The sequence below is a fragment of the Acromyrmex echinatior genome, chromosome 19 (genome assembly GCF_024713525.1).
Source record: "Acromyrmex echinatior isolate Ae372 chromosome 19, ASM2471352v2, whole genome shotgun sequence".
In the NCBI taxonomy this organism is placed as follows: Eukaryota; Metazoa; Arthropoda; class Insecta; order Hymenoptera; family Formicidae; genus Acromyrmex; species Acromyrmex echinatior.
The window spans coordinates 4,728,639-4,741,492 of NC_141870.1; the positions used below are offsets into that span (position 1 = coordinate 4,728,639).

General features: G+C 38.1%; 2 protein-coding genes across 5 annotated transcripts; one reads left to right on the forward strand and one right to left on the reverse strand.

Moving 5' to 3' along the window:
- Positions 1 to 79: 79 nt before the first annotated feature.
- On the reverse strand, positions 80 to 5,686 carry LOC105147654 (3'-5' RNA helicase YTHDC2). Of its 2 annotated transcripts, none has more exons than XM_011058819.2 (8): positions 5,177 to 5,686; positions 4,411 to 4,622; positions 4,140 to 4,333; positions 1,899 to 3,984; positions 1,428 to 1,814; positions 1,104 to 1,354; positions 681 to 1,018; positions 80 to 608 (listed from the first exon to the last, which is right to left on the reverse strand). In XM_011058819.2, exons 2-8 carry the CDS (start codon positions 4,602 to 4,604, stop codon positions 597 to 599), a joined length of 3,462 nt encoding a protein of 1,153 aa, XP_011057121.1. In that variant the 5' UTR covers positions 4,605 to 4,622; positions 5,177 to 5,686; the 3' UTR covers positions 80 to 596. The 2 variants fall into 2 exon arrangements, with proteins under 2 accessions (XP_011057121.1, XP_011057122.1); XM_011058820.2 differs by having other exon boundaries at positions 4,411 to 4,642.
- A 133-nt stretch (positions 5,687 to 5,819) lies between these two features.
- On the forward strand, positions 5,820 to 11,882 carry LOC105147655 (protein O-mannosyl-transferase Tmtc3). Of its 3 annotated transcripts, XM_087415964.1 has the most exons (12): positions 5,831 to 6,627; positions 7,890 to 8,026; positions 8,153 to 8,234; positions 8,328 to 8,543; positions 8,617 to 8,789; positions 8,887 to 9,142; positions 9,313 to 9,461; positions 9,550 to 9,862; positions 9,928 to 10,218; positions 10,342 to 10,524; positions 10,621 to 10,905; positions 11,044 to 11,882. In XM_087415964.1, the coding sequence occupies exons 1-12, from the start codon at positions 6,436 to 6,438 to the stop codon at positions 11,716 to 11,718; spliced, it is 2,952 nt and encodes a 983-aa protein (XP_087272090.1). In that variant the 5' UTR covers positions 5,831 to 6,435; the 3' UTR covers positions 11,719 to 11,882. The 3 variants fall into 3 exon arrangements, with proteins under 3 accessions (XP_087272091.1, XP_087272089.1, XP_087272090.1); XM_087415965.1 differs by having other exon boundaries at positions 5,820 to 6,627; positions 7,890 to 8,234; positions 11,016 to 11,185; XM_087415963.1 differs by having other exon boundaries at positions 5,829 to 6,627; positions 7,890 to 8,234.
- The last annotated feature ends 972 nt before the right edge of the window (positions 11,883 to 12,854 follow it).

Sequence of the window (12,854 nt, forward strand, 5' to 3'; positions counted from 1 at the left end):
TTATGAGATACATAGGTTTAAGGCCTATTTACATTATTTCCAAAAGAGAAGGATCAGATTAAAGCATACACATTTCCGATTGCTGCGAAATTATGTATAATCATTGTATGATAATAATGTTACATCCGCAAATTTACGCTAATAGAAGGGATCCGGAAAGTTATATATACCGACATTGATGAATGATATATCAAGCTTTTATCAATGTTTTTCATTATTTATATATTAAAGAATAAAAAGGTATCCTATCTTAAAGGTAAAAGTTAACATATTATAGTAAAACTTAAATATTGTTACTTTAACAAAGGCTCTGCAAAGAGGATCACAAGTGTTATACGAGTATTACTCAAAAACTTATTATATCATAACAGTCTTTGTCAATACTGCAAATTAGAATTTATAATATTTATATGAAAAACTTATACATGCAATAAATATCCATAAATACCACGCTATATATCTTTTATAAATATTCGCTATTAACAAAAGTAATTTAGCTACAGCATTATAGATACAGTGATTGGTTATTACAACTAATGACCAAAAAAACGCAGACCATACATTGCACACAACGGACTACATTTCCTCTTCTTGCTCTAGAAATATCTCTAAAAATGCATAAATCACGTTAATACTTGAATAAACATTATGTACAGAAGTAGCACAAACCAAATACTTACTTCCGAATAATCATCTCTTCTAACATTTGCAGGGTAATAATCGACGATTAACGGACGCGGACGTTGACCGATGCCAGCGGGCTGCTGGAGGCCACACGCTTGTTCCTCATTCGTGATTACAGTTACCAAAGTGTTAATAACTTTTTCATCTAATGCCGACATTGCCTTGTTTGGTGCTTTCATACGTCTGAGGAACAAGGCGTTCCACTTCTGCCGCAAATGTAAAAACAGTTGAGCTGCTTCAGGATCAAGTTTAAACACCACCCAATCATCAAGTTTAAAAATGGTTCCTTCATGAAATTCATCAACCTCTGAATCCGATTCGCTTTCCGGTACAGCTGCAAATACAGTAGCAATATTTTTGTGCACACACAAATATGTTTTACGTTATGAAAAGAAAATACTCCGTGTGAAGTTGTTTACCTTCAGCTTCGTAGATTACATCCATTGGTAATCTAGCTGGTCCACTAAATAACGCTACAGTTAATGGATTTACGGCTGTAACGATTTTCACATGACAGAAACGTCCTGTACGACTCATTTCCTCATAAAGCAGCCAGTCGCACGGTAAGGATTGCACATTGGTGCAATGTGTTTGCGCGGACGTCATCCTCGAAGACTTTGGATAATCTCTTAATGTTGACGAGGGATGAAAGAATACTTTGACCTCTTTCCTATAACAGAGTGTCAACAATGTTGTACAGTATCAACACATCCAAACTTCTTGAATGTAATAATTGTACATACTGTGTCCGTAGCTGCATGTGCTCTCGATCAACTCGAATTAAGTTGGGATACAAGCCCGCGGTCAGAGCCGCTTTCACGACAGCCCAATTTTCCGAATTTGAATTTAAGTCTCGAATGTCCCCGGGACTTCTGGCTCTGACAAAGCCAGACGCGCGCAACTGACCGAGAAGTTGAGTACGCATTCCAACTACCATCTCCATTACGGGAGCGGAGATGAAATTTTTCTCGCAAAAAGCGCGTTCCTTGCCGGTTGCTCTAGCGTTCTGCCAGCCTTGAAACGCTCGGAGGACTACCATATGATCGGAGTATGTTGCGGTGGCAAATTTTTTTCGTGCCGCGGTTAAAGCTCTCTTTTGCGACGGTTGTGATGGTAATATAAAAGGATCTCTACAATAATTTGTTTTATACATAAAACAATTGTAAATAATAATTTATATAATTACTATAATTATTATTTAAATATATACCCACTTGTACGCTAAACTACAAACAATTGTTAAAATGGGATCCAAACATTTGAGGACAACGGCATATAACAACATCTTCCCGAGTCTTGGTTCAATTGGCAAATCTAATAAATGACTGCCTAATTCAGTTAAATCTTCCCATGGATCTAATGCATCGATTGTCTTTAATAATTGTACTGCATTCCTGGTCACTACGTTAGACGGCGGCTCCAAAGCTTTATCCAAAAATTCAGCTATAGGTGTATTTCCCGACGTTAAATGTTTCGTGTATAAACAGAGTTCTTGCAGCGGTAATCGTAGAATTTCAGGTGTTTGATAAGCCTGCATATTATTGTATCGGATCGAAGAGAACAAACGATAGCAGATTCCTCTCCTACATCTACCTGCTCGACCTTTCCGTTGCTTTGCACAAGCTTGAGATATCCAGTTTGAAGTCAATGTACAAACACTTGATATAGCATCGAAAGACTTTTCTTTAACTTTTCCAGAATCAATGACGTACACGACATCGTCGATCGTAATGCTAGTCTCTGATATATTCGTAGAAAGGATAATCTTTCGCGTGCCCTGAGGACTAGGTTTAAACACTTTCTTCTGATCGCAAGTCTGCATGTTCGAGTGAAGAACGAACAAATTGTAGCGTAAACCTTGATTCATTTTCTTATCTTCCGCATTTATCTTTTCTTTCATTGTAACTATGTCGTCATATCCCGGTAAAAATATCAAAATAGAGCCGGCAGGCATTTTTAAATGGATGTAAAAGACCAATTCTAATAATAGATCATAATCGATATTATCATCATTGAACGTATGATGATATATATCAAGTAATAATTTATCTTCTTCGGAGAGTGACGTCTCCGTGACATGTGCCAGTTCGTTATTCGGTACCGCACAATCATAAGTTTTCATGTAAGCTTCGATTAATTCAGCGCATTCGGTATGATTCCTACTCTTTGCCCAGTCTAACGCGGTCCAATCGTTAGCAGATCTCAAATTGAGATTCGCACCTAGATTTAGAAGTTGCTCAGTCGTGTTTATGCAACCTCTAGCTGCGGCAGCCATCAACGGTGTTATAAAAGTCTCCGAATGCTGATAATCTACAGAAACGTTTTCAGATAGTATAAAATGTAAAAGCTGCGCAAAATTATCCTCTCTACCATTTACCCATGCATCGAAAATACTTTTGTCCATTTCTTCTATCAGCCAGGGTTCTAGTTTAATTTTCTCCGGTATAGGATCGCTCTGCTGGGCTAAAATTGGAGCAGGCAATAAACTCTTTTCGCTTTTGATACTTTTATTTGAATGCTGAGGCTTGTATTGTTTCCAGGATTCCAAAGTCTTTTGTTTATCTTTCCACTTTAAAAACTCTTTCTTCTTTACAAGCATTTCCTTCGTCATGTAACCGGTCATTTTCAAAATATCCTCCAAAAAGTATACATCCACGTCGTATGATCGACCAGGAACGTTAATGACTACGCACTTATTGAAATACTTAGCAAAGATAGAAGTATCCATTGTGGCGCTCATAAGTATCAGCTTCAAGGAACGATATTTAACTAATGCATCCTTCAAAGCTATCAAAAGAAAGTCGCAGAATCTGTCACGTTCGTGAACCTCATCAACAATAATATGCGTGAGCGTAGTTAAGGCGGAATCGCCGCCCATTAAAGTCCTAAGCAATACTCCATTCGTGCAGTACGTTAGAAGAGTTTTAGGAGCTACTCTACTTTCCAATCTTATTTGATATCCGAAAGTCTGACCGATTTTTTCGTCCCTTTCGAACGCTACTCTCTCGGCCACAGATACTGCTGACAAACGCCTGGGTTGTGTGCAAATGATTCTACAAGGTTGATGCTTCTGTTGATAGTGTTCCAAGATATATTGTGGCACCTGTGTAGTTTTGCCACATCCGGTTTCACCTGCTATTATGATTACTTGATGGTTGTTTAATGCACTAAGAATTTCCTCCCTCGCGTTAAAAATTGGCAGAGATTTGCGAAACTGCAGCACATCAAAATTAGTTTTTAATTGAGGAACTTGTGGTATGCTGTTATTTAACCTTCCCATAGCCTTAGTATTTGTATTTACTGCAAAAAGTGAAAATATCTCTCAAAATCTTGATCAGCTATTAGTGTGGATTAGTAATTGTGTGAAATACGTTCTATAATTTTTAAACAAATAATCAGATAGAAAAAAAATGATTGATAATGAGAGATTGACCTATAATCTAAATTTTGCGTACCATCATTATTAAGAGGGCGTTCTCTTTCGATCGGAGGAAGCAAGTCTTGGCATTCCTTGTGATTTAATGGGAAAGTCTGCATTAAATTATATATACCCTGCTTTGAATGTTTTTGCAATTTTATCACAGCATCAGCTTGAACTATTGTTGAACCTTCTCTCTTGTACACTGTCAAGAAACGATTTGTACCTTTTCTGTAAAGTAGGATTAGTGAGTTTATCGTAGAGAAGACAGAAGAAACGTAGCATGTTTATTATATTATTCATCGTACCCTCGACTTTTTGACTTCAAGCCCAGCTCTCTAGCCAATTCATGGATGTACGCCCGCTCCTCTGCTGTGTACGACGATGGGAACTCCAGCTCCTTCTGATCCGGGCTGCTCAACAATTTTTTTACAGTCAAGTTCACTGCGATTCGGGTATCTTCCCCGATGGGGCGATGTCTTTGTTGTTTCCTTCGCAGCATAGTGGATACTTAGATCACCTATCACCAACAAGTCAACACTGACAACAATCCAACGAATCAATTCTAGTTGTTAACGTCAATTCACACGTATGTGATATCTTTATTGTGTTAAGAGGTCTGTCTTTTATTTTTGTACTAGAGCTCTCTCACTTTTGTCAAATGTCAAACATATATCCATCTCACTTTAATTCCAAAAGTGTATATCGATTCAGTCACAAAAAACAGACCTTACAATGTTTGCGAAAATCTTAAAAAGTCTACAAGGTTAAACTATATCCTGCCTTTTGTGATTTAATAAAAATACAAGTCAACTGCAAGAGGCACAAAAAAAAAAGAAAGAACTGCCCATAAATAATTCATAAAGTACGAATACTAGTGTGTATTGTCTCGGTCAATTTACAATCTCTACAAAAAACAAGTCTCTCTCGAGAGCTCTGTGCTCTGAGATTTGAAAAAATTGGACGATCGCCGGGCGCATCGCCAGCCGTTTACCATTCCTCCCCCCATCACCCCTCCTCAAGAAATAAACAAAGAAGAACAGGAACGAACTCGCCTGTCTACGTGACGCTTACCGATTTGGAGCAACAAACGTTGAAGGTCATGAAACTTGCTCCGACTACAATGATCAGCTCGTCCCAGCGAAGCGTTGCGCGGATCGCGCTCACTTTACGGCTACGTGAGCCACGTTCACCTCGCCTGGGAGCGCATTTATCGGCGATGCATTTGAGGGAAGTAACACTAAACGTGAAAAGCGTATCGTGCTATTCGTGCTATCGCACGAATGTACACGAGAAGTAATCGGCTGACCGGGTAGCGGAGGGGATATTTAAGTCGGCAGCACCACCTGTACTTCACAACGGTATACGCTTGTTGTCCGGGTGCTTCGCGGATAACAGATCGACGTTTCGCGGAATCCGGATGATAGTTAAAAGACCACAAACTCCAGCTCCACGTGTATCAATGTGAGAGAAAGAAGGAGAGATGCGAGGAATCCGGGATGATCGCCTCTGTTGATTTTTAATTTTTTTTTTTTGTTTACATCAACCGCCAAGTTTTCTCAACATTGAGATTTTCGGAACGTGACTCTTTGACGTTCCGCGCTCGAATCGAAACGCCTTACGCCGATCTTATACCCTCGGTCCGCTTCGCGCGCAGGCAGCGGCGACGCCGGCGTCGCTGGCGTCGCGACGCCGACACAGTGCGCAACGCGAGTACGCCGTTTGACAGCTCGATCGCGGTGCGCGGTACGTGCGTACGTAGATACGTGCTCTGGCTCTCCCCCGCGCGGTGATCGTGTTCTACGCGCCGCAACTCTCTTCGTGTGTCACGGAGTGGAGTGGACTCGCGCGAGAAACTTACGGGAGAGACGACAGAGACCTACGGGATCGCGAGAAACCTACGGGAGAGACCGTCGCCGTACTCCCGCCGGGTCGTTGCCCCGCACCGGTGACGACTATGTCGGCGAGAGGCCGCGACGCGGTTCTTGGGCTCGCCGGCACTCGCGCTGGTACTTGATCGCGAATCGCGACGTGTCGGGATCAGTTTGGATCAGTTGTGATGTGCCTAAACGCGGACGCGACTACGCGATCGACGTGCGTGGAAATGACATTCGTGCGTCCCTCGTGGAGTTCCTACGGTTGAGAGCACCTGCGAGAGTGTGTGAGAGAGAGAGAGAGAGAAAGAGAGAGAGAGAGAGAGAGAGAGGGAGAAGACGGTAGTAAGAAAGACGAAAGGGAGAACGTTCTTCCTTCCGTTTGCTCCGGCGGTGCCCGCGGTTGATTTGCGCGAGAAAGAAACGAAAGGCGACCGGCCGATCGATGTTTTATTTGTAATGGGAGTGCCTGCGCGGGGAGCACTCGCGGCGATCGTGGCGATAACCGCGCTCGCCGTGTACCTCAACAGCCTCGGCTGCGGCTTCGTCTTCGACGACATCTCGGCGATCAAGGACAACCGCGACCTCAGGCCCCACACGCCCCTCAAGAATGTTTTCTACAATGACTTCTGGGGCACCCCGATGCACAAGGTGCGAGAGAGAGAGAGAGAGAGAGAGAGAGAGAGAGAGAGAGAGAGAGAGAGAGAGAGAGAGAGAAAGAGTGAGGGGGGAGTGGGGAGGAAGCGAGAGCGAGAGAGAGAGAAAAAGAGGAGGCATCGTCCGACTCCCGTTGCTGGAGGACGCGCGGCCGAGATCTCCCTCCTCCCTTTACCCCCCCCTCTTCTATAGATGGCCCCCTGCGTATTGATCCGCGAGCGTCCTGTCCATTTCATCCCGATCCGATCCCCCGTCCTGTCTTCTTCCGTTTCCCTCATCTTCTGCCCCTCCGCGCACCCCCGGAATCGTTCGATATGGAGCGGGGATCGAAATCGATGTGGCCTCGAAAATCTCGAATTTTTGCCTCTCGTATAAGTACGCGAGAATGATCCTCCGTGTTTGCTTTTGGCGATTGGCAAATATTAGATTTTTACTTATCTTCGCTCCTCGACAATTGATGTCACTAGAATACTATCGATTTCAAGAGCACTGAATCGGTTCTCTCGAAATCGACATATAGTTTCAACAAGAAATTCAGATTTAGAACACATTAATTTCCCGAGAAGTAAATAAATAATTATCTTTTATTTTTCCAAATGTTACCAAATAAATATTTTTCTGTATCTATAGTATCGATAATAACATTATAATTTATATCAATTTAACAAAACAGAATAAACTGTTTTATATCGATTTATGTTATAAATAAAAAAGATGCAAGAAAATTCTATTTTAGTATAATAACAATACTATTTTAAAATTATATTTAATAATTTCAATGATATTAAATTTTTTTATTATCGTTGAGCACGTTATATACCTTTGATTTAATTTAAAACAAAATATTTGAGGTTCTAGATAATCGAAAAAAATTGTAAAGACTAGAGAATGTATGTAATTTTGTTTTATGATTTTTTTACCATTTTTTTGTCATCTACAATTTTTTAATTATTTTGTAAAGAAAATAATACATTATTGAAGATTGTATACATTGTATAAAAACATCAATATTATTTGAAGAATTAGAAATATTTTTTACTCTGAATAAGAAAAAATCAAACAAGTATGAACTATATTATTTAAATATTATTAAAAAAAAATTATTTAAATATGTGTAGAATATCTGCAGAACATCATCTTCCTAGATACTTTTTTCATATTTATCTTTTGACAATAATTACATCAAAAGTGTTGCATTAATTTACATTAAAATTGGTCCAAATTGATCAATTATTTTTCTCTTTTTTTTTTAATAGGAACAATCGCACAAGTCTTATAGACCTCTTTGCGTTCTCACATTCCGATGGAATTACCTGATTCATCAACTAGATCCTATGGGATACCACCTGCTAAATGTTATTCTACATGTTGGAGTATGCCTATTATATTTCAGGTTGGTTTACATCAATTTTTTATTTTTTTGTTTTTTTTTGCAATATTATTGCAACAGAATTAAAGAAAATTATTTCTGTAAGGCTTCAAATAATAGAAAAAAAAATAGCAGAAAAATTGTTTACAGGACCTGTTTGATGTTTCTGCCAGAAGCAGCAAGTTTTGTGTCATCTTTATTTTTTGCTGTGCATCCTATACATACAGAAGCAGTATGTAATAACATTTTAATTATTTTGAAAAGACATTTTTATTATTATTGCAAATGATTGTTATTGATAATACGGCCATAATTATATTCCTAGGTCACAGGTGTAGTTGGTAGGGCAGAAACTTTGTCCTCCTTATTTTACCTGGCAGCTTTAATCACATATACTAAATGTTGCAAAAGCAAAAGATCTACAGGGTGGAAATCCTTGATATTATCTATGTTTTTTGTATTTACTGCAATGCTGTGCAAGGAGCAGGGAATTACAGCAACTGCAGTTTGTGTACTGTATGAAATTTTTGTTGTACAGAAGGTAAAACTCATTCCATGTGCATTCATTATGTTTTCTATAGTAAGATTATACTAATACTTGTAACTTTATTCAGGTTAGAGCAAGAGATATTTTCTTAGCACTAAAATCGGCTTTTGGTGGTAATAAAATTTCACCTGCATGGTCAGGCGAGGGTACAAAACGTTTGACCGCCCTTACACTTGTTACATTTAGCCTGCTTATCCTACGGTTACATATAATGGGCTCAAAGTTACCTGTATTTACCAGGTATGATTGTGTGTGTATATATATATATATATATATATGATTTATGTGTAATTTTATTCATAGTGTAAACTAATGGCGACGTAAACACCTTCTTTAGATTCGACAATCCCGCATCGGTTGCTACAACACCAACAAGACAGCTTACGTATAATTATCTTGCTGCAGTGAATCTAAGACTGCTATTTCTTCCAAGTGATTTGTGCTGTGATTGGACAATGGGGACGATACCATTAGTAGAAAGCTTTACCGATGTTCGTAATCTCGCGACTCTAGCTACTCATGGAACTGTACTAGGATTGCTTGTAACAGCTGTTGTAACGCGTAGCAGACAAACATCAGTCATTCTTATTATGGTTAGTAGAATGTTTCACAATTACATCATAATCTAATAGAGAATATAAGTAATTGAGTAATTGTATGTGTTTGAATAAAATGTGCATGTATTCTATTTGAAATGTTGTATATACAGATTTTGTAATTAACAATACTAATATCGAATATGTTTCCAATATAATGCCTGCAGAGTTTGGCTATGATGATACTCCCTTTTTTACCCGCGTCGAATCTTTTCTTTCCGGTCGGATTTGTAATTGCTGAAAGAGTGTTGTACGCTCCTTCCATGGGGTTTTGCATGCTTATTGGATATGGATGGAATATTTTGGCAGACAAAAAGTAAGTTGATTCGTCCGTGGACGTAACATTGTGTGAATTGCTCTTGTACATTATGAAAAATATTTTTCTCACATAAACCATCTTTTAGATGCAAGAAGCTAGTGTTACTTTTACTCGTAACACTTCTGGCAGCGCACACGACGAAAACATTTGTCAGAAATTACGATTGGTTAGATGAATACTCAATATTCATGTCTGGCTTAAAAGTGAACGATAGAAACGCTAAACTGTTTAATAACGTGGGTCACGCGTTAGAGAGCCAAGGTCGCTTTAAGGAAGCATTAAATTTTTTTAATATGGCTGTACAAGTTCAGGGTGACGATATTGGAGCACACATTAATGTTGGAAGAACTTACAATCATCTAAAAATGTTTAAAGAAGCTGAAGACGCGTACTTAAAGGTAAATAATAAATATCTATATAATTTGTCTAATTCTTTCGATAATTTCTACTTCTTTTTTTCTAGGCCAAGTCATTACTACCAAAAGCGAAACCGGGAGAATCTTATCAAGCACGTATAGCACCAAATCATTTAAATGTGTTTGTTAATTTGGCTAACTTGATAGCTAAGAATGCAACTAGATTAGAAGAGGCTGATTTATTATACAGACAGGCCATCAGTATGCGTGCGGATTATACTCAAGCATATATTAATCGTGGTGATGTTTTAATTAAACTTAATCGTACAAAAGAAGCTCAAGAAGTCTATGAGCGAGCACTATTTTATGACAGTAATAATCCTGATATCTATTATAATGTAAGTATTGAGTTGCTATCTAATATTAATAAGAATATTAATTAATATTAAATAATATTAAAAATATTTTTTTTTAATTGATTACAAAAGTTAAATTAAATTCCCATAATGATATTTCCATAGCTTGGTGTCGTATTTTTGGAACAAGGGAAAGCATCCCAGGCTTTGGCATACTTGGACAAAGCTTTAGAATTTGATCCAGAGCATGAACAAGCGTTACTGAACTCCGCTATACTACTCCAAGAATTGGGACGGGCAGAATTACGTAAAGTAGCTAGAGAGAGACTGTTGAAACTTTTACGAAAGGTAATTGCATCTTTTTTTTTCAACGTTCTTTAGCTATGATTATATCATGAACTTATGGACTGTCATAGACTTATGTAATACTTTTCTCTATTACAGGATTCTAACAATGAACGCGTACATTTCAATCTAGGAATGTTGGCCATGGACGATCATGATAGCGGTAGCGCGGAGCGTTGGTTCCGTAATGCTGTCGCATTAAAAGAAGACTTTCGCTCTGCATTGTTCAATCTCGCGTTACTTTTAGCCGATGAGCAACGTCCGCTCGAAGCGGCGCCATTTCTAAATCAGTTAGTCAGATTCCATCCGGATCATGTGAAAGGCCTAATTCTTTTAGGAGATATTTATATCAATAACATAAAGGACTTAGATGCTGCCGAAAATGTAAGATATATTACACGAAACTTTTTTTTTATTTACTTTGAGAATTATATATGCAGTTTATATTTTAATATAAACAACAGTAAGAAGATCGCGTGTGTTTCTAATTCTAGAGATATAACATCAGCATGATTATTTCAGTGTTATCGTAGAATACTGCAACTAGATCCTACAAACATTCAAGGACTGCATAATTTATGCGTCGTGATGGTGGAACGGGGTAAACTTGGCTTAGCGGCGCAATGCTTGGAACGTGCTGCCGCTTTAGCGCCACATCAGGACTACGTGCAGAGGCATCTTTCGATCGTGAGAACCCGTATCAGTCGTCTACCGCCAGATCAACGCGACAACGATATTTTTGACGATTCTTTCTGGAACAGTAATGTGAAGGATAGGCCTTTCAATACAGAGTCATCAAACGGACAGTTTTTGGGAAAGACAGAGTCCGTTTTCGCAAATCACGCAACAGTTCACAATCACATAGGAAGTAAGCAGAGCAATACTGATTCCCTGAATAATCACATTATACATTTGAAAGGTCCATCAAAGCCTGCCCGTGCGATGAGCGGCGTCGGTACGGAAGCGAAGGACGGACAGCGACCCAAGCAAACGACGGTCCCAGAACTGACTAATATCGTGGAACCTACTACGGACAGGGTTTTCGATAGGATTATAAGCGCTGACGTAACAAAATTAGATATCACGCAGAAACATGGCTCGAAACATACGAATTCCGATCAATTCAATCAGAGTGCCGCCGCGACTGTAAGCGGCAAGCAAGGAATTCAGCAGACAAAGGACAGTGCGTTGTCATAGTATTAATGTAAAATCCGCCGAATACTGTAAAGTTATGCATATAACGAAAAGTTATGGTGGTACAGTCATATAGAGCTAATGTGTGAATATGGAATAAATACAGAGTATTGTTTTATATGCTGTATAAAAAAAATAGGACGTTTTATAAAATATATTTAAAACAATCGTGCATTTTTTGTTTCCCTCATGTGTACTTTTCTCCTCTACTAGTCTTATTGTGTCCTCATATCTCCAAACTTTCAAATATTTTACAATATAATTTTAAATTGAAGATGCTTGAGAAAAACCCCAATTCCATATAAATCCTCTAATAAATATAGAAAAAAAAATTATATCCCAACATTATGTCTTAAAATTATAATTTATACGAGTTTTATGTTTAATCATTTCATTATTTTTTATTAACATCCCTAAAAAAAATTTTAATTTCTATGAAATCCTAGTTTTATGATATATATTACTCTTTATTTGTAGCATTTCATACAAAAATTTGTATGGAAACGATTATGCTACTGTAATTATAATAAAAATCGGATTTAATTATGTTTATTAATTCCTTTTTGTATACGTGAAATTTCACAAGAATTTACATATAAATTTCGCATCGCTTTTATTATTTTTTTTTTTATCAATACATAATCATAACGCAATCATAACGTAAACAAAGTTTATTCAAAAGGTCATCGTCCGATCGTCAATTTAGTCCATGCATTACCTGCAACTTATTATCGATTGCAGCACGAAAGCAAGCCGTTGCGGGTTGCAAAGTGGCATAAAGTAATGAATCAAGCTGGCTTTCATGTTCATCGGATGCCAGGCTGCTGAAACATCATGTAGTATGCATGTGGAAGTTGCAAGACTTTTACCCTATCACGTCTCTCACCCATGGATCAAACGTACAGTAACGTGCTGGTGTATATAATGTAAAAAAGCTACACCCGATAAACATGGAAATGAAAACACGAAGTTTGTATAATGTATAGGGTGCTTGTGAATTACTCAATTTCGTACCTGTATTTTTATCTAACCGAGACGCGTAAGCGGAATCACAATTACTTTATCCTTTTTATCTTTAAGTTTTACGTGTATATATTGAAATCATAAAATGTAATAAAATTTATGTATCACAACATATA